The sequence below is a fragment of the Sphaeramia orbicularis genome, chromosome 17, assembly GCF_902148855.1.
Source record: "Sphaeramia orbicularis chromosome 17, fSphaOr1.1, whole genome shotgun sequence".
NCBI lineage: Eukaryota > Metazoa > Chordata > Actinopteri > Kurtiformes > Apogonidae > Sphaeramia > Sphaeramia orbicularis.
The window spans coordinates 44,095,933-44,121,078 of NC_043973.1; the positions used below are offsets into that span (position 1 = coordinate 44,095,933).

The window sequence follows — 25,146 nt, forward strand, 5'->3', positions numbered from 1 at the left end:
TTATTATCAAGAAAACCATGGAAAATGGATAGATATCAGCTGTGAAATTAAACTCTTATGAGCTATTTTTGTTATCATTTTATTTGTCCAAACAAATGTACTTTCAGTTGTACCAGGAAAACAAGGGTGGTCAAATATTTTTTTTCCCCCACAGTAGGTCTTGACATGTTGCTTTGTGTGTCTAGTGTGTATTAACAGAAAAACCAACTGACGAACAAAGGTCACAAACTGTCATAAATGTTTCACCATGACATGTGACAACATAACCTACAACCTCTTCCAATGTTGCAGCATGATCTACTTTACCAGACGTCACAACCCGAACCCATAACCCACAAAATCTCAACCACAGTCTACCTGCATCTGAATCACTGTTGATAAGAATCAGTCTGACAAACGGTTGTATGAGCATTCGGATTTATTGAAGGCACATAAGTTAGAAGGAACAACAACAGTTGTGCTGGACATATACATTCACTGTCAATCACGTTTTTTTTCCTTAAACTAATCAAAGTTGCATCACCGATTAGGGCAGGGTATTCCACAAATCATGGACAGAAATCATTCAAAAGCGTTTACAATTAAAGGCAACAATTCAAAGACAGTGGGTCAATCATCTGATTAATCATTGTGATTTCTTCATCATGTTGCCTTCATTAGAAGCACCTCCCGATCTCATTTTAATGACCAATTGTAAGATTAAAACCATAACAGTATTTAAAATTCAATAAATAGAAGACATTAATTTATTATTATTAATTACCAATACTCTGCCCGGTCAGTCTTAGTCACTACTACTAATCTACAATGCATAACATTTCACAGCAATATTAAATACAATTTATATCAGCCTAAATAACTCAGTTTTTTCCAGTGTATGACATTATCTTATTTCTTGAAGTGGTATGTAAGTAGGTAGGATGGGTAAGGCCTTAGTGTCACACGTGAACATGTGACTTACAGTGTTTCAATGTGTACAGCTGGTCTTCCACATGAGGATTAACACATGGCACACCTCGTCCACATCGGTGGAACCTTCAGGTTATGTGCAGACACAGAAAAACATCAACAAGATTGAACTGGAAATCTTGCCAAAAGTTTTAGGCATTGATTTCAAGAGTGTTGTTTGACCTCAGAGGAGACGACAGCGCCTAGTTTTGTTAAAAATACTGCACAAACAGCTGCTATTCTTCTGAATCCCTTCCTGAAGTGTGTCTCACTGACTTTGAATAAGGTGTCTCCTCTTGACTTCAGTTCCTTCCAAGTCCTTCATGCAAGCAACCAGGAAATCACGGCACTTACGAGCATACTGCTCAGGAAAATCCCGAAAATGACCAACATGGGGACTGGAAACAAAATCAAAATGCTCCACCGGGACACCTTTGAGCCTGAAGTTCTCCATGAATACTTCAATGTCCCTGTGCCTGATGACCTGGTCGGCTCTGGAGTACAGGTACAGATGAGGCCAGGACGGCGGTCTGTCCTGTACGGCGTCATAGTGGTTCTTGTGTATGTACTTGGTCACTGGGTACAACACCACCCGCAACATGAAAACAGTCACTGCGAACAGTGCTAGCAGGACGTACCTCAAGACAGGACTTATTTTGGGCCCCAGGGTGGCTGTCAGTGCACGCAGGGCCCCACGTACGTTCCCACTGCCGGGGGCACTGTCCACTAAGGCCCCTATCACACACAGGGAGCTGAACTGTTTGTCACTGTGTAACAACTCTACGATGTACCTGTACAGCATAAAGCCTCCATTACTGAATATGTGGAAGAAAATAGGACTGTTCTCCACTTCATAGTCATAGAGGATCTCCAGCAGCTTCAGGGCTGTGCTGCTCAACTCCTTGTAGCCAAAAGACTCTGAGATGAAGACTGTCTTCAGTGGAGCTGTGTAGCGGATGGTGACACACCCCTATTGAGGAAGAGGAGGAAACAGAGGAATTAGATGCTGGAGGTGCCTCAGTGATGCTGTAACGCTTATATATGACTGTGCAGTGGAGCTTGTGTAATTTGCTTCCTCAGTTTTCACCTGTTCGTTGTAAATGGAGCTGTACTTGGAGAGATGTTTGTCTTTGCATCCAGCCCAACCCAACAGGATCACAACTGGCTCCTTTGTCCCCTGCCAGTGCCTCTCTGACACAAGACACAAGACAAAACAGGATGTTAACCGAGCCACAGCCACAAGCTAGGCTAAACTAAGCTAACATGCAGAGCGTTAGCAGGCAGAAAGACATCTACAAGGCGAATTTAATGATACGGCTAGCTAGCAGGCTAAGCTAACTGAACCCTACGTTACAATAAAGTGATGCTCACCCGATGTCCCCGCATCTGGAAACACGATATTATAATCTATTTCATTGTCCGCCATTTCTGTCCGTGAAAGTATCAGCTGCTGCTCGGAAATGTCAATGTTCGGTTCATTTGGCTGCTGTGAACATGAGTAAAACCAGGCTCAAATTAGCTGAAATGGGCTAAAGCAGTTTGTATAACATCTCGGACAGACTGGAGACAGGTCGGTCGGACTGTCACTGTACCGGAGCGGCTCTTCTTCTGCTGAACTGGGTCTGGAAACAGCAGCTGAAGCAGCATACTGTGACGTCACCGCCCCCTAGTGTTTGGAACTGGTATAGATGTAACAGGGTCAATTATTTAGCCCCAATGTGGGTGTGTGTATTGTATTGTGTATTGCTATAATTACACAAAATCTGTTCATTACCTCCGCCAAGGAGGTTATGTTTTTGCCAGGGTTTGTTTGTTTGTTTGTTTGTCTGCCTGTTTGTCTGTCCGTTAGTGTGCAACATAACTCAAAAAGTTATGGACAGATTTGGATGAAATTTTCAGGGTTTGTTGGAAATGGGATAAGGAAGAAATGATTAAATTTTGGTGGTGATCGGGGGTGGGGGGCCCCATGGGGGGGCCCATTTCCAACAAACCCTGAAAATTTCATCAAAATCTGTCCATAACTTTTTGAGTTATGTTGCACACTAACAGACAGACAAACAGACAGACAAACAAACAAACAAACAAACAAACCCTGGCAAAAACATAACCTCCTTGGCGTGGGGGGGCCCACGGGGGGGGGGGGGGGGGGGGGGGGGGGGGGGGGGGGCACTGATTAGCCTTGGCGGAGGTCTGCGCTCTCCGAGTGCTTCTAGTTTTATTTTCATTTCTTTTGGTTGGTACCTGACATCGTGGGCCTCCAGGTCAGTGTGTGGAACTGTTGGTTTTGGTCTGTTCCCTGCCGAGCAATTGACAGTGTGACACTGCGTGTATAACCTGAGTTTTCGCACCTTTGCCTCCTCCCTTTTGTTCCGGATTTCTGTGGGAGAGGTAAGCAGCCGTACAGTTTGTGAAAATTTTTGGTTTAGTCTTTGTTAATTGAATTTTCCTACATGAACAGGCTAGTTCAGGCTGTACCAGGTGTTTATGATGTGCTTAAACACATTTCTGTTTCATTTTGGTTTGTGTAGGAGGTTGTTTAACGGGGGATACTGACCGGAGGTTTTTATGTTTTCTGTTACTTTTGTCAGGTATGTTGTATTTTGTTTTAATGATTTAATATATGCCCTTTTGTTCCGGATTTCTGTGGGAGAGGAGGTTGTTTAATGGGGGATACTGACTGGAGGTTTTTATGTTTTCTGTCACTTTTCTCAGAACAATAAACGGAGACTGCCTCCAAGGACACACGTGCGGGTCTCGTCATTTAAAAAAAAAAAAAGAACACAACGCAGAGTCCGACACCACCGGTTACACAGACACAGACTGCATATGTTTATGCATTTGGCAGACGCTTTTTTCCAAAGCGACTTACAGGGGAAAACCAATCAAATCATTCAATCAATCAAATTTTATTTATATAGCGCCAGATCACAAAAAACTTATCTCATGAGACTTTATATATAGAGTTGGTCCAAACCAGACTCTAAGCCAATTTACAGAAACCCAACAGAATCCTCCAGGAGCAAACACTTGTGAGTGGTGACAGTGGTGAGGAAAAACTTCCCTTTAGCAGCAGAAACCTGGAGCAGACCCAGACTCCTGGAGGATGGACGACTGACAGGACCAGTTGGGGTTAAAGAGAGAGGGTAAAGAAAGAGAAAAAGAGAGAGCAATAGAGATAGAGACTGGGGGAGAGGGGGAGAAGGGGGGAGACACATGGAGGCAGGAGAGAGGCAGGACCACCGCAGCAGGTCCAGAGATGATCCTGGGAAAGTCTGTGATAATCCTGGGAAAAACCTTATTAAAATATTTAAAATGGAATGTCTGGCAGTGCTAGGACAGGAGGTACTCTCGGAAGAGCTGGGTCTTCAGGAGCTTCTTGAAGATAGGCAGGGACGCCTCTGTTCTTGTAGTGCTTGGTAGAACGTTCCATCAACATGGAACGACCAATGAAAAGAGCCTGGATTGTCTTGTACAAGGTCTGGGGACCACCAGACAACATTCCCCAGATGAGCGGAGTGGTCGTGGGGCAACATAAGCTTTTATCAGTGCACCTAGGTAGGTAGGAGCAGACCTGTTGAGAATTTTGTAGGCTAGGATTAACGATTTGAATTTGATGCGGGCAGCTATGGGTAGCCAGTGTAACTCAATAAGTAACAGGGAGACATGTGCCCTTTTAGGCTGATTGAAGACCAGATGCGCTGCTGCATTCTGGACCATCTGTAGTGGTTTGACAACACAAGCTGGGAGGCCTGTTAGAAGACCATTGCAGCAGTCAAGGCGGGAGATAACCATAGTCTGGAACAGGAGCTGGGTGGCCTGTTGGGTTAGGTATGGCCGGATCTTTCTTAGGTTGAACAGATAACATATAATGTTAATGGGTTCACCATACAGTGTGACCATCGTATGGGAATTAAATGGCTATTTGTCAAAAATGCTCTGTAATTTTTGGACCATTAATCTACACTCGGGATGTAACGATATGAAAATTTCATATCACGGTTATTGTGAATAAAATTATCACGGTTATCATTATCATTGTGGTATTGTTGAAATGTGCTCAAAATGTTCAAAAAGTACTTACACACACTGAAATAATTTAACCACATTGTATTTTGAAAACAAAAAAACAAAACAAAATAAATAAATAATAGGCGCAATGTACTTTTTATTGGCAGAAACATTCAAATATTAACATGTAAACATCAAACATACAAATGTGTATTAAAGATGGAACCTTATGGCCATTGTTTGACCATTTTCAATATTAAGTTTGAGTTGTTTTAGTTTCTTTTTCATATAGTCTCTCTCTCTCTGTGCACTTGGACCGGGTCTCTCTCTCTCTCTTTGTCTTTCAAAGTGTGGTAATTAAACATGGTTTTCATCATGATATTTATAATTTAAACGGTAATACTAACCGTCAGGAATTTTACCGCGGTTTATCCTTATACTGGTAATTGTTACATCCCTAATCTACACATATGCTTTAAAACAGTAAAGAAAATTAAAATGGAGTTCCTCAGTTTTTCAGTGTTAGCTTTTAGTTCTTATTTGGTGTTAAGACCCAAATTCAACATAATTTTCTACTATTTGCTTCGGAACGGTAGCATATTAGAGCAGACAGTCAATTGTGTGGAAATCTAAAACATCTACATTCAATTTTCTAAATAACAAAAAAAACTGGCAATGTTTTGTCTGAGTTACAGGGTAAAAAAAAAAATCACATTTTGACACTTATTTTTCCATGAAAATTGAAATAGAGGTACATATGGATCAGACGATATTTGACACCTGATTCTGACAGATACGAAAAACACGGTAAAAAAAAAAAAAAAAAAAAAAAAAAGAAGAGGTAGCATAAAAATGGTTCTTGGTTTCTGATGGTTAAAGATGTAGAACTATTTTTTGGGGACTTCAAAATTAATGTTTCCCTACATTTAATCATTAAGTGATTTACCACTATTAAGATCTGCATTTTTCAGTGAAAATCAGGTACATTTAAATTGCTGATCATGTAGATTATTCAGAAAAACAGTCAATTCAAAGGTTATCACATAAAAACCTAGAAAACGAAAGCAAAAATTATGTTTTTAACCAAATATATCATTAACTGAAAATAAAAATAAGTGCCTACATTAATACAGTAATAATACATTTTATTTGTATAGTGCTTTTCAATGCATAACATGCGACAACAGGCCCTACCCTACGTTTTGTGAAAATCAACGCCGTTTTTTTTGTATATTTATGAAGCCCAAGACAAATATAGCAGATTACTCTACATCCTTGGGTTCAGGTCAGAAGTGATGATACTGTATTCTGTGAGATACTTCACCTTTTGTCAAACCACAGTGGTAAATTAGCTAAAGATCCCAAAAGCTTTACAGCTGCTAAAACACTTTTCTGCTTGTTTTTGTGCCGCCTAAAGAAGCATCTGCACTGGTCAGAAATCTTAGTAAAATCCAGAAAATGAATCAAACATCAATTTGTGTTGTTGCAGAATCAATCAAAAGATTAAAACCCACAGAGGGTTATGAGTTTATTTGCAACACGTTGCTTCAGAAACCTTTACATACAAATGTATTAAAAGTAAAATGATAAATGTCTCTGAATGTGCGTCTCACTGCTGCCTGGAGAAAGCTCATTATCCATAAATTTTTCATCTTTCACATTTACAACGTATTTAGTTAGGTTTCGAAATAATAAGAGGCTGTCGAATATATCAAATCTACGGAAGAGGATTAGGACCACTGGGAAAAAAAAGCTCCAATATATATATTTGTATTATTATGAGAAAAAAGTCAGAATTCTGACTTTTTTCTTAGATAATTTAAAAAAATATTTGACCTTAATTTTTTTTTTCTGCAGTGGCCCTGATCCCTTCCTTTACAATTCATAAAGAGAGTGTAAGAAAAAAACCTGCATATGGTTGCATACATTTTATCTCCATGAATTGTCAGTTTTTAAAATGGATGTTTTAATATGACCTAAATGTGCTCATTGCTACTCATTATTCTCTTAGTTTATTAACATAAATCAGAGAAAGCTGTGAAGGCTCTTCAGACCTAAATGCTAACATGCTAACAACACACAGCAATAATTAAAGGTTGATAATTACATGTAATGAAAACATTCAGTGTTTCTTTGAAAGGCTTTAATCATGGACTGTCACAGCAATACATCATGATCAAACAAAAAGTGTCAGTCATGGTGGTCCAAGTCAAAAGCTGCACGAAAGGCAAAAAAATATGAACCTACACATCACTAGCCTCATAGTCATCCACTATATGGACGAAAGTATTGGGACACATTGAATTCAGGTGTTTCTTTTCTAACAGGGGTCTGGGATACAAAACAATAATAACAAAAATCATAATAATAATAATAATTTCATACTGCAATAAATATCCAATTGACATTTACCTCCGCCAAGGAGGTTATGTTTTTGCTGACGTTAGTTTGTCTGTCTGTCTGTCTGTCTGTGTGCAAGATAACTCAAAAAGTTATGAACGGATCTGAATGAAAATTTCAGGAAATATTGATAATGTTGATACTGGCACAAATGATTAAATTTTGGTGGTGATCGGGGGGGTGGGGGTGGGGGGATCTGCCTTGGCGGAGGTCTGCACTCTCCCAGTGCTTTTCTAGTTATATTTGAAATCAGCATGAACGGGGCATCTTACAGCTGTAGACATAATGTGTCCCAATATTTTTGTCCATATAGACTATAAACATCAATATTTCCTAAAAGTTTAATGGGAGATTTTTCTATGTAAGTGAGATGTGAAGAAAGTAGATGGTTAGTTTTGATAGAAAGTTATTATTTACAGTTAGAGCATGAAAAGTATTTTTGAAATTTAGAAATAGAACATTTAAAATCATATACACGAATAAAAAAAAAAATCATTGTTGAGAGAAATTAAGTAAAAACCATCTCTGAGGCATTTTAGAAACAAAGATAATTTAAACAAAACTAACCAATGTAATGATATTTATCCCAATATAAAACTATATTATGACATTTGTCCTAAACCCCTGTTAGAAAAGAAACACCTGAATTCAACGTGTCCCAATACTTTTGTCCATATAGTGTATGACTTGTATGAGGCTAACGATATGTAATGAGTAAATGTAAGTGTGTATTCTATGTTCTACTGCCCCACACCATCTCCATTTTCTGCACGTGAGCCCTGGATGACCTGGCGAAGGTGCTTTTCACGATGTTGAGTGGAACAGCTTTTCCGCTCAGGTAGACCTTATTGAGACAGGTGGGAAGCCACGTCTGCTCCGCCTCCTGCTGCTCCTCTGTCAAAGCTCCTCCCTCTTGTTTCTTCCTGATGAAGATACAGGAGTAGGCGAATATATATCCCGTCATGAAGGCGTCGAACCCGGCCCGATGTGTTCCCGTCTCCTGGGTCTTTTTCTGAGCGTCACCCTTGTTGGAGAGTTCAGTCCTGATTTTGGCGCTGTCGTCTGCACTGGTTGTTTTGTTTGTTTCATCAACGGCTGGAGCAGTTTCCATAGAGTTTCTGGAGTCGTTTTTGGCTTCACAAACTCCATTCCCCTCGCTCTCTGGGTTTGTATTTACTTCACTGCGCTGGTTGTTTCCATTGATGTCTGCCGACGGTAACATGGTCCCACTCTGCTCATCATCTGGTTTTCCTTGGGGATCCTCCTCCATGTGGGGCATTTTGTTTTCTGGGGCACCGTCAAAAAGTGAGGAATCCTCCACTACCGCTCCTCCTCCACTTCGCATCTTCTCCTTCTGTCTCTTCCTCTTTCTCCTCTTTTCCCCTTTGCTTTTCTCGTCTTGGAGGATGATGAGGTCGGTGTCATGTGATAATGGACACTGGTTTCCATCTGGACACCAACCAAACGCCTGCAAAGCAAAAGAGGCAACATGAGATACGTTTTATTTGGCCTCATCATATCAGATTTGAAAAAGAGCCCAGACAAGAGGATTTTCAGATTAGATTAGATTAGATAGAACTTTATTGATCTCTTGGGCAGAGCTCTCAGGAAATGAAGGTTCCAGTAGCAAAACAATGAATGTATACAGGGTGGGGAAGCAAAATTTACAATGAACATTTAGTTGTTTTTTTCTAAGCAGGCACTACGTCAAATGTTTTGAAACCAAACATATATTGATGTCATAATCATACCTAACACTATTATCCATACCTTTTCTGAAACTTTTGCCCATATGAGTAATCAGGAAAGCAAACGTCAAAGAGTGTGTGATTTGCTGAATGCACTCGTCACACCAAAGGAGATTTCAAAAATAATTGGAGTGTCCATAAAGACTGTTTATAATGGAAAGAAGAGAATGACTATGAGCAAAACTATTAGGAGAAGTCTGGAAGATACTATTACAGGAAGAATGGGAGTAAGTTGTCACCCGAATATTGAGGAACACTTGCGCAAGTTTCAGGAAGCGTTGTGAAGGCAGTATTGAGAAAGAAGGAGGACACATAGTATCAAAACATTTTCTATTATGTAATTTTCTTGTGGCAAATAAATTTCTCATGACTTTCAATAAAACTAATTGGTCATACACTGTCTTTCAATCCCTGCCTCAAAATATTGTAAATTTGATTCCCCACCTTGTATATAAAGAAAAATGACAATATAGGTAAAGAAATAAAGAACATAACATGCATGCACTTGAAAACCCTCTGTCTGACTTCAGGCACACTACTGCCCACCAGTGGCCTGACTTATCAATGCATGGCAAAGTTTTTGGACAGACGGACAGACAACCGATGACAATACCCAACGGGCCACTGTGGCCGAGGGTAAACATGGTAGCAATAGCTAAACAACAATAGTGAAAACAGGCAACCGCACATTAGAAAGTACTAGTGGAAAGAAATAATGAAGTAGTAGTAATAATAACATAACAATAATAAAGTAGCTATAATATGCAAAGTATATACGTACAATATATATATATATATATATATATATATATATATATATATATATATATATATATATATATATATATTATATATAAATAAAATAGTGTGTGTGTGTGTATATATATATGTAGTATACTATATATACATATTATATATACACTATAGTATATACTAATACTAATGCTAATATACTAATATATAATATTAGTAGAACTCCTAATGATAATTATAATAAAGTGATGATAGTAATAATAATAATAATAAGCAGCAGTAAGAAAAAAATATCACCAACATCAACAAACAAACATTGGATACTGGAGTAAACAATAAACATAAACAACACTGCACCACAGAACTGCACAGTTTCTTCAACTTTTACAAAATCACTACATACAAAAGTTCATAAATACAAAGGAAGACAGATTCTGCTTGGATTAAAACTCACAGAGAAGCGTTGGCAGATTTCAGTCTGTCCGTCAGGAGAGGCCACAGTTGGACACACTCTGAAGTCCACGTAGCTGGACATGTGACCCACATACTGACAGAACTCGACTTGAACGTGAGGTCCAGTGGCTCCAGAGTCCAGGCTCCGACTGTTTTCCAGTTTACTGTGTAGAGACGGACAACAAATGTAGCTTAGAAATGTGTGATTCATTGTTCCTTTTGTGAATCCATAACTATAGTACACCACAAATCACAGAGTGTAGAATGAACTTTCAAATATCCATTAAGTTTGTATTAGTCATAAAATGAGCAAAATAATGTCATTCCAATAGAGAAATATGCAAACAAAACACCCCCTTTCAGTGTCATTATTAACTATAATTCTACCCTGGGCATTTTCACTGTAACATTCTGCAATTAATACAAACCATTTCTTGTAGGCGTACTCCAGATAGGAGGCAATGAGCCTGAGCTCAAACTCAGTGACATATTTGGTATCATAGATGCCAGCAGGGAACATCTCAGATAGGTCAGCTGTGAAGGTGTCCAGACGCTCAGGCAGGTGAGCGTAAAAACTCTGCAGGCAAGGTCACGAACAAAAGGTCAGAAGAGACACAACACTGCAAAAATCTAAATCTTACCAAGTGTATTTTTCTCATTTCTAGTCAAAATATCTAATCACTCTTAAAATAGGACATAATCACCTGAAGAGTAACTTTTCAGTGAGATATAAGAACTTATTTTTAGACAATAGATCTTGAAAATCTTATTTCAAGAAATCTTACCAAGATAATTTCACTTGTTCCATTGGCAGATTTTCTTGCTTGAATTAAGAAAAAATAAATCTTGAATTAAGCAAAAATATCTTAATCTTAAGATATTTTTGCTTAATTCAAGATTTTTTTTTTTCTTAATTCAAGATATTTTTTGCATAATTCAATTTTTTTTTTTGCTTAATTCAAGATTTTTTTTTCTTAATTCAAGCAAAAAAAATCTGCCAATGGAACATGTGAAAATTATCTTGGTACAATTTGTTGAAATAAGATTTTCAAGATCTATTATCTAAAAATAAGTTCTTACATCTCACTGAAAAGTTATTCTTTAGGTGATTATGTCTTATTTTAATTGTGATGAGATATTTTGACTAAAAATGAGAAAAATACACTTGGTAAGATTTGGATTTTTGCAGTGAAAGTGTGCAGCAGATTAAAGATACTGAACGGACGGTTAACACAAATGACAATACAACCACCGTGATACCATGACTTGCGTAAATATACACGCCACTTTTAATTTCCCCGTTATTTGCACACATTATAAGCTTTCCGTGTGTATGTTCATGCCATTATGAGCCTCCTGTCCAACCTGAATTGATGAATCAAACACCATGCGCTGAAGGTTAGGGTTATGTGAACCAAGTTCTTGGCATCAACTGACACACGATCAAATAGAGTTGAATAACACGCGAAAGGCCAAAAATGCATAGGCAAAGCACCCCAAATACCATAAGAACTGCCGTGACATACGACGCCATTTATTAAGATAAGTCTGATACAATACAGCCAGAAAAAGTAAGAAACACAAGGCGTAGATGGTGCTTGGTACCTGATAAAGGAAGGCCATGTCAATGAGGCCGTTGTGGAGCACCAGGGGTTTCTTAGCACGCAGCAGTTCAGTGAATAACGCCCTGATGTGGACCCCCTGGTTATCTGATCCTCCCTGGGAATGAAGAAAAACAGAGAAACAGCAACTAGACGTTAGTAAGAAAATGACTTTGTTGGACGACTACTGGGCCAGATCAAGCAGTGACACGGGGACACATTTCCTGTTCAAAAAGCTCTGTGTTTAAACTAAATAACTGATCTCCATGTTTAATACATGTATGAATTCATATGACACGTTGCAATTTACAGAAATAAAATTTTGGGGTAAAAATACTTAAATTACTGCTGCGTGACACAGGGACTCAAAACTACTATTATTGTATTACCATTATTATTCATTTCATTTTACTCTTTATGTTATTGAAAGAAATGATGTTTATAGATATATAACCATCATTTCTTTTACTTTTAAGTCCTTTTATTTATCCCTCTATTTCATGGAAGGTATGCAAATGATACTCTTTTATTTTGTTTAAAATACAACTAGGTCAAAGTGAGGTCATTCTATAAGCCTTTCGGGTTTCCGACCTCACCTGCACATTTTCGTACCTTCCTCACTACCAAGAGAGATATGTACATGTATTTGTTTTAGTTTATATCTGTATGTGCAAATAAATAAATTTTTAAAAAAAAGATTTTTTTTTTCCACTTTATGCAAATGTACTGTATAAAACATGCTGTTCTTAGAAGAAATTGATCCTAAATGAAACATAGGGCTTCAGCTCTGATGTTAAACTACAATTATGATCAATATTAGATAAAAATGTTTAAATGATAAGTTTTTATGAACACAAATCAGTTGTGACGTGAACAGCAGTTTGTCACTTAGTTCAGTATCAGAATAAAAGACTTTGCTGGAACTAAAACACTACAAATATGCTAATAAACTTTTATTTAACATACATATTACAACTGAAGGGATATATACAGCTAATAGCAGAGCATATTTGACAAATAACTGGATCGTACATAACCTGTCTATATTCTTGTACTGTTGAATAATTAGTTTCCACAGATTCACAGACTGAAAATATCACTTATACAAGCAAGAAAAAAATATTATTATTAAAGTTAATAGTGCATTCACATATTTTAGTCCTTTTGAGGTTTCATTTTATATTGATTATATCTTGATATCTTTTTTTTCTACAAGTGATACTGATATTTTGTAAACAGTTCCATGAAATAGAGTTCTTAATTGCTGATGAAGAAGTGGAGCAAGCCCTCTCCTCCCGCCCACTTGTTATACTTGTTCTATATTTGTGAAATGACAGGAGAAAGTTCAATTTTTGACACTGATGTTCACTTTCACTTGATTTGGCCCTACTATATTCCAATCCATGGTCTGTGAAATGTGCTTCTGTCTTAACATACTGTATGCAGGATTAAACAGAGGTCACATAAATGAATTTAGAAACACAAAGTGCATTAGAAGTACCACAACACTGAGTATAACAAGACCTCAGTACAACAGGCAGCATCACCTTGTTATTGCCTTTAATGTACGGGATTCCATGACCGTACTGTTTGTTGAAATCAAATCCGTGCTGCACCAGGAACTGGACCGACTGAGGCTCGATAATGTACTCCTCTGAACAAAGCAGGGTGAGGTTATACACCTGGACCATGTATGTGTCTGCGGCCTGAGAGGGCGGGGAAATAAGAGCGAGTAGAGGGTGTCAGTAAAACACCTGCAGCACAATATGACAGCACTTCAGACTTCGACACTGCAGCTGTCTTTGTGAAGTGATGGTGCAATCCCAAGTAAACACCCTGATGAAAGGAAGCTTTACTCAGTCTCACCTTGTTGTCCAGTTTTTTGTAGCAGGCAAGTCCTAGAGAGATGATGGAGCGAGAGCGAGCTGCATGGCATATGGCTTTGTATCTGTCCTCTATGGATCTGGGACATTATGGACAGAAAATATCCAGGATTACATATTAAACAAAATCAAGGTGCTCAGACCAATACAGTATGAAGTTATATAAAGCAAGGATGTAAAAAAAAAACAACAAATTCATAGTATAGCAACATAAATAGACACACAGTTATAAAAGTACAAGATGTGTACAGGGTGGGGAAGCAAAATTTACAATATTTTGAGGCAAGGATTGAAAGACAGTGTATGACCAATTAGTTTATTGAAAGTCATGAGAATTTATTTGCCACAAGAAAATTTACATAATAGAAAATGTTTTTATTCTATGTGTCCTCCTTCTTTCTCAATAACTGCCTTCACACGCTTCCTGAAACTTGCGCAAGTGTTCCTCAAATATTCGGGTAACAACTTCTCCCATTCTTCTTTAATAGTATCTTCCAGACTTTCTCGTAATAGTTTTGCTCATAGTCATTCTCTTCTTTCCATTATAAACAGTCTTTATGGACACTCCAACTATTTTTGAAATCTCCTTTGGTGTGACGAGTGCATTCAGCAAATCACACACTCTTTGACGTTTGCTTTCCTGATTACTCATATGGGCAAAAGTTTCTGAAAAGGTATGGATAATAGTGTTAGGTATGATTATGACATCAATATATGTTTGGTTTCAAAACAATTGATGTAGTGCCTGCTGAGAAAAAACAACTAAATGTTTATTGTAAATTTTGCTTCCCCACCCTGTACAATAGATAAGGTGTGAAATAAAAAAACAAGGTGCATTTTAGTAAAAGCTTATTACACCATAAATGTAATATTGCATTGTAAAAATGATATTGAACTGCACATGAAGTGCAGTATTGCATTGCGGATGTTAAGAATAAGCATTTTCCTTGCAGCAGTATTGTCAGTGATTTCAGGAGCATGTAGGAAGTCCCCTAGAACCCAAAAAGTTGACCACATCACACCAGTTCTAAGGTCCTTACACTGGCTTCCTGTCTTCCAGCGGATAGACTTTAAAATATTGTTGTTAGTTTATAAAGCTCTGAATGGTCCAAATACATCAGTGACCTCCTTTTATTGTCTGAACCATCCAGACCACTCAGATCCTCTGGAACAGGTTTGCTCTCTGTCCCCAGAGTCAGAACCAAGGAGGGAGAAGCAGCTTTAAGTTTTTATGCTCCACACATCTGGAACAAACTACCAGAAAACTGCAGGTCTGCTGACACTCTCAGTTCTTTTAAATCAAGGTTAAAGACTCATTTGTTTACAGCTGTCTTTGATTAGAGTAGCTTTTTCAGCTCTAATACCTGCAATGCAACTCACAATTTTACCTGTCTTGATTGATTTAACATTAAATTCTCAATTTTAATCAATACCATTTTTAGCTTTTATTTTAATAACCTCTTATTACTGTTTTAATTTCCGTATTTATTTTCACATTTTCTGCACTTTCCTTTTGTTTGATGTTTCGTTTTCTATGATTTTAATGTAATTGTATGCCTTTGTAAAGCATTTTGAATTGCCTTGTGTATTCAATTATAGATGGCATGAAAACAGCCCAATAAGATGCATTCAAAGCTTTCAACACATCCCCACAATTATGTTAGAGATTAATAGTGAATAAAAGACAAGACAGCTTTAATAATGTTTTACTCACTCAGCAAGTAAAGACTTCCTGTTCCCAAGACCACTCAGCTCCTGAAAAAATTAAAGCAACAAATAATTCTTGGTGCTTAAATTAAAATGTGTTTACCTGCACATTTGTGTCTCCTCCTCTCACTCTATACAATTCTGTATGTTGTGTATCTTTCATGTTAGCTTACCGTGTCGAGAGCAATGAAGGAAGACGTTTTCATAGCCACAACCATTGCAGGCCAAAGCTCCTTGAAGTTATCATTCTGAACATCAATGACTGGGACTACCAGAGAAGATGCCATATTTACATTAACTTCTTAATTATGGCTACAGCACTGCAGTTTGATTTAGCGGCTGAGTCTGCAACACTCATCTACTACAGCCTCGAATGTTAGCTTAGCTAGCTTAGGTAGCTAAAGTTTAGAGGCCCGATGTGGTGTGCCTGCTTGTTTTTTTTTTTTTTTTCTTTTTTTTTTCCAAATAATTATTCGGGAATTATAACAGCGTTCATAAAGTACTTTGCATCTTTCCGGGACCACTGCTAACTTGTGCTTCAACCGTAAACATTTCAACGTGCTTTTGGGGGTCCTGTGAAATTTTCTTGGTAGCGCCCGGTCAACTGCCTGCTCGTAAATAAAACGCTTTTACGCTATCTGGACCCTAAACTACTCAAAATGTATTGACATGAAATTTTATTGCAATTTATTGTAATATTGAATAAAATAATTGGTTAAATAATTGATTTTGTATTTTTCAAGATAATTTTCAATCAGGCGTTCATAATGGACACATGTAAATACTACATCACTGTCCTGCTGTCCTCCAGTGTCGAAGAGAAGTGCGCCATTTTGGCTCAAACAAAGTCAGAAACATTTTATCCTTGATAAAGTATTCTATTGAAAAAACACACAATACGATGTGAACGCACTACAGGTCAGAACCCTGGTTTTCCACGAGTAAACATTTGATGCAGATGTAACTTTTTGATTGTTGTGTTGTGGTTGTATAGGTAAAAATAATGCATTAGTATAATATCCACAGCTGAGCTCCAGTGGCAGCCAAGCTAACTTAGCGACTGCTGAATTTAGCTTTGCCGTTTGTTTTGTAAACTGAGGCGATGGGCGGCTGCTCCGCTCCAAACTGCTCCAATTCCACCAGTATTGGGAAACAGCTGTTCAGGTTCCCCAAAGACCCTATTCGTAAGAAGAAATGGGTGGTGAATTGTCGACGTGACTTTGAGCCAACTCCTCACTCCAGACTCTGTCAGGTAGGTTCACACCCAGAACAGACACCACTAGTTCTCTTACAGGGTTTCACTTACTGCCTTTTGTTTATGTGTCTGGGTGTTGCATCTTTTAGGACCATTTCGAGCAGAGTCAGTTTGAGGAGATAGCCAGATCTCCAGCTGGGGGGAAGAAGCTGAAGCCTAATGCGATTCCCACTTTGTTCAGTGTTGGAGACCCACCTTACCCTGCAGTCACCACTCCATACATCTTACTGCCCCTGAAACCAGAACCAGGTACTTCAATGCAGCATGGATGTGGTCCAGTGAGGGCAGGGATATGTGTTGTCAGTGTGATCTGCTACTTTTGCCAAAAAAAAAAAAAAAAAAAAAAAACCTTTTCCCCAGGTTCTTGTAAATATCAGCCAACTGACATTTTTTGGTTTCTAGTGGAGAAGGAGTTGAATTTTGGAGACCATGGCTATGCGAGGCGCACCCCTCTGCCCAGGCTGGAGGAGGAGGACGTAGACAGATCTGCAGAGGACCAGCAGCCCTGTACTCAATGTCAGCTTCTCAAGAAACAGCTGGAACAGGAGATGCAACATACCGCAAGGCTACAGAAGGAGGTAAAGTAGTTTATTTTGAGATTATTTCAACTATTTATTTATTTATTTCTTCTTCTTTTTTTTTTTTACTTCTTTTTTTCTCCTATCTTCTCTCCTGTTATATCTTATTCTTATTCTAAGAAATGTTATTGTACTTTTAGAATGTAAGCCCCTTTTTATGTGTTTGGCTGTAACCTCTCCTGTATCTGTCATGTTTAATGATTTTCTTCCAGTGTATTAGTACTTTGTGATCTATGTGATGTTTTATTATGTTGGTCATTTGTCCAGGACAACAGATGGAAATTAGCTTCTCTGCTAAATCTGGTGCATGCATCTTGTTCTTTGCAACTAATGCCAATACACACTGTCCTGTAACTAAATAAATAAATAAATAAATAAATATAAATACAAACACATTACATCTGAAACAGTTTACTTCATCCTGGTTTTACAAGTCTTTTGTCAAGCTAATTACATTTCCTAGCCTGTTTGTTCTAATAACGTATATGCCGTCTTGACTGATGTTGACAAAAGTTATTTTTATATGTAAAAATTGATAAGGACTCTTATCTTTTCTGCTCCTATCAGGCAGAGGAAATGAAGAAGCGCCTCTATCGGCTAGACCGGATTGAAAAGGGCCTCCAGAACTTTCTGTACGAGGATCAGATTCGTGCCCTGTCCCTCACTAAGCGCTCCCGACGTGCTGTCTGGTCTCCTGAGACAATCATGAAAGCACGAAAGATCCGTTGTGCAGTTGGCACTAAGGGCTACGAGTATCTGAGAGAGGTGGGATACCCGTTACCCTCCTACAGGACCCTGTGTAACCGTCTGGAAACTAAAATCATGGTGACAACTGATATGAGCTGCGAGGAACTGGCTGAACTGGGTCTCGGGCTCATGGCCACCTGTGACAGTCCCACACAAGGTGTTGGGGACAATGACGAGGAAGAACTAATAGGTGTTTTATCCTGATTTTTGCCAGTTTGCATTACTTAACGACACTAATGAATAGGATGAATTTGCCGTGTTACGTGTCTAGAGATGACAGAAGTTGGAGATGCTTTGTTTGTTACCAATGAAAGCCATTTGCTGCAACTTAGTCATGCTTTGCTTCACATAAATCAGATCCTAAGTGATTTGAAGCATCACCCGCTTGTGATCCACACCACTAAAACACAGAAACATTATGTGAGATGCTAGGGCTTGCAGATAGCGTAGGGTTCGCTTTATGGATTGTGGCTGATCTGCTGTATGGTACAATTTTCAGACACGTGAAGAGACATACCTCATTGCACAGGGCCTGTTGAATTTGCTGCATGTGATAAAGGTCGAGTCTGGGACAGCTGATTTGTTTACACGCGTAATGGAGGAGTATTCAGGATAACCAAATATACTATACATGGGTATTCCAGCATTATGAAAACTACTGTGGCATGTAACATTCACTATTTGTTTCTGTGCTTAATGAAACTTGTATCTTTTGAGAAGATTTCCCTAAATATTATTTATCATTTGATCATGGGCGTAAAGGAGCAAACAGTCAAATATCTGGGTAAATGCTTGTTTGGATTTTGGTCTTAAAATTATGTTCACCTTCATTATTACAAACTCTACTAAAGTACTGTCAAAAAGTCTTGTTTATTTCCCTTTAAAGGTGTCTACTTCATGCATTTTGTTTTGATCCCAATTTCAAAACTGCTACTTGTGCAGAGTTTTTTTTTTTTTTTAAACATCTGATTCTACTGTTGACTGAACAGGGTTTAGTCCATGACCAAACACAAAATAAATCCTTCACTGGTAAATGTTTACACTAAACAGTTCGCTGTGTGTCATTAGGTTACATTCATTCAACCTTTATTTACATAGTTGTCACCCACTTACAGTAATACACGCACTTCTACAAGACATACAAAAACAGGGAATCGAGGTTGTTTAAGATAGCACAATAGTAGGCCAATAGTCTATGCATTTATGTATTTTTTTTCTCCAGTTTTGTGCCAGTGAATCACAGAAAAGTTCATTGTAAAAAGGTATATACTATTTGAAAGTGTGAGGCCTCTATTATATATTTGTTTGAGCATATATTCAATCATGCAGGTATAAAACAACAGAAACTTCATGTTATTTGCTGAAAGCTGATGTTGGTCAAAAAGTCAGATAGATAGATAGATAGATAGATAGACAGACAGACAGAGACAGATAGATAGATAGACTTTTTTTTAATCTTAAACTGGGTAATTAGTATGACACAATAAAAATAGAACACGAACAAACAGCATACATAATAATAAATTAGAGGTTTAAAAAGATCTGGGTAAAGAACCTGGATAATAACTAACATGCCGAAATAAAACTAGAAGGTGCAAAACAAGCTTCAATATTCAGAATGAGAAGGTGCAAAATGACATTTAACCCATAAAGACCCAGTGCTACTTTTATATCAGTTCCCAAATGAAGTTTTCTCTCTATTTAACCTTTCTTAAGCGATTTATCACCATTTATCATAATATTATCTTCTGTATTTTGTATTGTCCATTATACGGTCACGAAAAAAATGATTAGACCACACCTTGTTTTCTTCAATTTCTTGTTCATTCTAATGCCTGCTACAACTAAAGCTACATTTGTTTGGACAAATATAATGGTAACAACAAAAATAGCTCATAGTAGCTTAATTTCAGAGCTGATATCTATCAGTTTTCTATGTTTTCTTGATAATAACCAAAATCATTTCAGTTCTTACATCAATAGCTATGGCATTGTACTGACAAAAACAGTGCTTTTAGGCATTCCATGTTTTCTTTTCTGTCTGTTTTTGTCACATGATACACACAGGAGTTGGTACTTGATTGCATAATCCTTGTTTTTGATGACTTTTGATGGTCTAATCATTTTTTCCGCAACTGTATACCACATATTTCCCTATATTTAATTTCCTATACTTAATTTAGATGTTCATGAAAAATCAGTTAATTCAAAGGTTGTGTCAAAAACAGAGAAAACTGACGAAAAAGTGACTTTTCCAGCAAATATATCAATAACTGAACATAAAAACGAGTGTCTCCATCCACTATCATTTATTAAACTCCATGGGGTTTTACTGGTGAATCGATGTTGTAGAGGATGACTGTGTTTCCACGGTAACTACGGAGCCTCTGAATGTCCAAATGGGTCATATGTCATGACCATGAAAAGATGAATAACTGTATTTTACACCAATTATTTACACATATTAGTGGATCAACAGGTATTAAACGGTTTAGATCAGTAGATGTTTTTGGTCACCGGTGGATATTAGGGTCTTTAATAGATTTAAGACTAGAAACATCAGACGGAGGTGAGTTATTGTAGATTGTATGGTTGATGTATCTGTGCATCCCTATTGTTTTAATGGGAATCCAACTGCAACTCACATGTCCACTAGTAGGTAAAAAAAAAAAAGCTCACGACAGTAACTAAACACCCACTTTGTCCTGTCAGGTGATAACTGAGCCTCTGTTAACTTTACCCTGATACAAAAACATACACTGGTATTTCACTGAGGTCTGGGTTGGACTTTGAACAAATCGCTCACACGAAAAGATTAGATATTTGTTTTCAAGGCTTGTTACCTGAAGTGAACCAACATAAAAAGCCAAATTTTAATCTACAGACGTAATAAAACACATGACATCTGTCACGTACAGATTTGTTAAAACTAACCAAACCCAATGAATGTTAAAGACTTACAGCATGTGAGCAGATAACAGCCACTGAAAACACATCTTTTTGTAGCGAGCCTGTAACTTTGACCTTCTCGTGTTGATTGTCATAGATTTTGGCTTCTCATATAGAGCTGGAACCACAAGTTTGTTCACCTCCACACAGTCCAAAGCCTGACTCAGACATAATGGAGAAGAAAACGCACGGTAAAACAACTCCGGTAATGCGATACTGAGGTATACACACCCTACTGGGAACACTGGAGCTGTAGATCAGAGTTACTGAGGATTCACACTGATTTAATTAGAACAGTTCAGGCTCAGATTGAACGGAAAAAAGAGCCGAGATTAGCAGTGACTCAGGTATAAAATCCAACAGATAGACCATGAAATAGAAACAGTTTGATATTTCAAGTCAGTCATCTCTGAAACATGAGCCCAAAGCGGACTAATTCCATAATAATAGGCTTTTTATTCAGATTTTTCTTTAAAATTTAAGGTTGTTCTGGGTATTCACATGTTTTTTGTAAATATTTTCATAATTTAATGGGGGGGTTTTTTGCACTAAAACTGAAAATAATTGGAGTTGTCATTATTTAAAGGGTATTATGTTATTATTTTACTGGTGCAGCCTATTTGAGATCAAACTGGGATGGATGTGGAACCTGAAAGAAAATTAGTTTTTTTTTTTTTTGCAAAAGGAATATTTGTAAATTTAGACATTTGAGCAATTTCATAATGTAATTTAAGTTTTTTTTAGAATAGAACAGAATAGAATAGAATGCCTTTATTGTCATTATACATATGTACAATGAAATTGTAAGAGACAACTCTCTAGTGGTGCGTAGTGCAAACAGTTTAAAGAAGAAGAAAGAAAAGAGTAAATATATATACAGAATAAAAACACTAATAAAAGCACTAAAACAAAGCTTGGAACTTGGAAGAGCCAAGATTAGCAGTGACTCAGGTATAAAATCCAACAGATAGACCATGAAATAGAAACAGTTTGATATTTCAGGTGAGTCATCTCTGAAACATGAACCCAAAGCGGACTAATTCCACAATAATAGGCTTTTTATTCAGATTTTTCTTGAAAATTTCAGCTTGTTCTGGTTATTCGCATCTTTTTTGTTTGGATAGTTTGTAAATGTAAATATTTTCATAATTTAATGTTTGTTTGTTTTTTGCACTACAACTGGAAAAAATTTGGAGTTGTCATTAAACATGAGCCCAAAGCAGACTAATTCCACAATAACAGGTTTTTTATTCATACTTTTCTTTAAAATGTCAGGTTGTTCTGATTATTCATATCTTTTTTGTTTGGATAGTTTGTAAATGTAAATAAGTTCATAGATTAATGGGTTTTTTTTTGCACTAATATTGGGAAAAAATTGGAGTTGTCATTATTGTTTGGATAGTTTGTAAATGTAAATATTTTCATAATTTAATGATGTTTTTTTGCATTAAAACAAAACTGGCAAATTTGGAACTTGGAAGAGACAAGATAAGCAGTGACTCAGGTATAAAATCCAACTGATAGACCATGAAATAGAAACAGTTTGATATTTCAAGTGAGTCATCTCTGAAACATGAACCCAAAGTGGACTAATTCCAAAATAATAGGTTTTTTATTCAGATTTATCTTTACAATTTCAGGTTGTTTTGGTTATTCACATCTTTTTTGTTTGGATAGTTTGTAAATGTAAATAAGTTCATAGATTAATGGTTGTTTTTTTTTCACTAATATTGGGGAAAAATTGGAGTTGTCATTATTGTTTGGATAGTTTGTAAATGTAAATATTTTCATAATTTAATGTTGTTTTTTTGCATTAAAACAAAACTGGCAAATTTGGAACTTGGAAGAGACAAGATAAGCAGTGACTCAGGTATAAAATCCAACTGATAGACCATGAAATAGAAACAGTTTGATATTTCAAGTGAGTCATCTCTGAAACATGAACCCAAAGTGGACTAATTCCAAAATAATAGGCTTTTTATTCAGATTTATCTTTAAAATTTCAGCTTGTTCTGGTTATTCACATCTTTTTTGTTTGGATAGTTTGTAAATGTAAATAAGTTCATAGATTAATGGGTTTTTTTTTTTCACTAATATTGGGGAAAAATTGGAGTTGTCATTATTGTTTGGATAGTTTGTAAATGTAAATATTTTCATAATTTAATGTTTTTTTGCATTAAAACAAAGCTGACAAATTTAGAACTTGGAAGAGACAAGATAAGCAGTGACTCAGGTATAAAATCCAGCTGATAGACCATGAAATAGAAACAGTTTGATATTTCAGGTGAGTCATCTCTGAAACATGAACCCAAAGCGGACTAATTCCACAATAATAGGCTTTTTATTCAGATTTATCTTTAAAATTTCAGGTTGTTTTGGTTATTCACATCTTTTTTATTCGGATAGTTTGGAAATGTAAATAATTTCATAATTTAATGGGTTCTTTTTGCACTAAAACTGGAAAAACATTTGGAGTTGTCATTATTGTTTGGATAGTTTGTAAATGTAAATATTCTTACAATTTAATGTTTTTTTGTTTGTTTGTTTTTTGCACTACAACTGAAAAAATATTTGGAGTTGTCATTAAACATGAGCCCAAAGCAGACTAATTCCACAATAATAGGCTTTTTATTCATACTTTACTTTAAAATTTCAGGTTGTTCTGATTATTCACATCTTGTTTGTTTGGATAGTTTGTAAATGTAAATATTTTCATAATTTAATGTAGTTGTTTTTTGTTTTTTTTTTGCATTAAAACAAAGCTGACCAATTTAGAACTTGGAAGAGACGAGATAAGCAGTGACTCAGGTATAAAATCCAGCTGATAGACCATGAAATAGAAACAGTTTGATATTTCAAGTGAGTCATCTCTGAAACATGAATCCAAAGCGGACTAATTCCAAAATAATAGGCTTTTTATTCAGATTTATCTTTAAAATTTCAGGTTGTTTTGGTTATTCACATCTTTTTTATTCGGATAGTTTGGAAATGTAAATAATTTCATAATTTAATGGGTTCTTTTTGCACTAAAACTGGAAAAAACATTTGGAGTTGTCATTATTGTTTGGATAGTTTGTAAATGTAAATATTCTTACAATTTAATGTTTTTTTGTTTGTTTGTTTTTTGCACTACAACTGAAAAAATATTTGGAGTTGTCATTAAACATGAGCCCAAAGCAGACTAATTCCACAATAATAGGCTTTTTATTCATACTTTACTTTAAAATTTCAGGTTGTTCTGATTATTCACATCTTGTTTGTTTGGATAGTTTGTAAATGTAAATATTTTCATAATTTAATGTAGTTGTTTTTTGTTTTTTTTTGCATTAAAACAAAGCTGACCAATTTAGAACTTGGAAGAGACGAGATAAGCAGTGACTCAGGTATAAAATCCAGCTGATAGACCATGAAATAGAAACAGTTTGATATTTCAAGTGAGTCATCTCTGAAACATGAATCCAAAGCGGACTAATTCCAAAATAATAGGCTTTTTATTCAGATTTATCTTTAAAATTTCAGGTTGTTTTGGTTATTCACATCTTTTTTATTCGGATAGTTTGTAAATGTAAATTATCTCATAATTTAATGGGTTCTTTTTGGACTAAAACTGGAGAAAAAATTTGGAATTGTCATTATTTATAGGGTATTATATTATTATTTTACTGGTGCAGCCTATTTGAGATCAAATAGTCCTTAGTAACTGGAATCCTGTATCAGACCAGAATGCGACACTGTTCCTCTGCGAAAACTCCATCAACTGGTCTCAGTTCCAGATGTTCAGACTGAGGGGATGATACATAGTGGTAAACATGATAAACATTATACATAATAATAAATTAGAAGTATAAAAAGATCTGGGTGAAGAACCTGAATAATAACTAATCTGCCAAAATAAAACTATAAGGTGCAAAACAAGCTTTAATATTCAGAATGCATACTTGTGTGGCAGTTTTCAAATGAATCTTCCTCTCTATTTAACCTTTCTTAGGTGATTTATCACCATTTATTATAATATTATCTTCTGTATTTTGCATTTTTCAGTGGAAATCATGTATTTTCCTATATTTGATATAAAAGTAAATTCAAGGGTTATTGTACCAAAAAAGAGAAAACTGA

At 36.5% G+C, this 25,146-nt stretch overlaps 3 protein-coding genes across 3 annotated transcripts; 1 reads left to right on the forward strand and 2 right to left on the reverse strand.

Annotated features, from left to right (window-relative positions):
* Positions 1 to 403: 403 nt before the first annotated feature.
* On the reverse strand, positions 404 to 2,549 carry tmem53 (transmembrane protein 53). Its single transcript, XM_030159855.1, has 3 exons — positions 2,320 to 2,549; positions 2,036 to 2,139; positions 404 to 1,918 (listed from the first exon to the last, which is right to left on the reverse strand). Exons 1-3 carry the CDS (start codon positions 2,372 to 2,374, stop codon positions 1,217 to 1,219), a joined length of 861 nt encoding a protein of 286 aa, XP_030015715.1. The 5' UTR covers positions 2,375 to 2,549; the 3' UTR covers positions 404 to 1,216.
* Positions 2,550 to 7,954: 5,405 nt separating this feature from the next.
* On the reverse strand, positions 7,955 to 15,797 carry toe1 (target of EGR1, exonuclease). The gene is made up of 8 exons (XM_030159853.1): positions 15,675 to 15,797; positions 15,509 to 15,549; positions 13,778 to 13,874; positions 13,459 to 13,617; positions 11,916 to 12,029; positions 10,739 to 10,887; positions 10,312 to 10,474; positions 7,955 to 8,824 (listed from the first exon to the last, which is right to left on the reverse strand). The coding sequence occupies exons 1-8, from the start codon at positions 15,786 to 15,788 to the stop codon at positions 8,090 to 8,092; spliced, it is 1,572 nt and encodes a 523-aa protein (XP_030015713.1). The 5' UTR covers positions 15,789 to 15,797; the 3' UTR covers positions 7,955 to 8,089.
* A 513-nt stretch (positions 15,798 to 16,310) lies between these two features.
* LOC115436880 (THAP domain-containing protein 1 B) lies at positions 16,311 to 19,128 on the forward strand. The gene is made up of 4 exons (XM_030159854.1): positions 16,311 to 16,753; positions 16,846 to 17,005; positions 17,159 to 17,334; positions 17,902 to 19,128. Exons 1-4 carry the CDS (start codon positions 16,604 to 16,606, stop codon positions 18,283 to 18,285), a joined length of 870 nt encoding a protein of 289 aa, XP_030015714.1. The 5' UTR covers positions 16,311 to 16,603; the 3' UTR covers positions 18,286 to 19,128.
* The last annotated feature ends 6,018 nt before the right edge of the window (positions 19,129 to 25,146 follow it).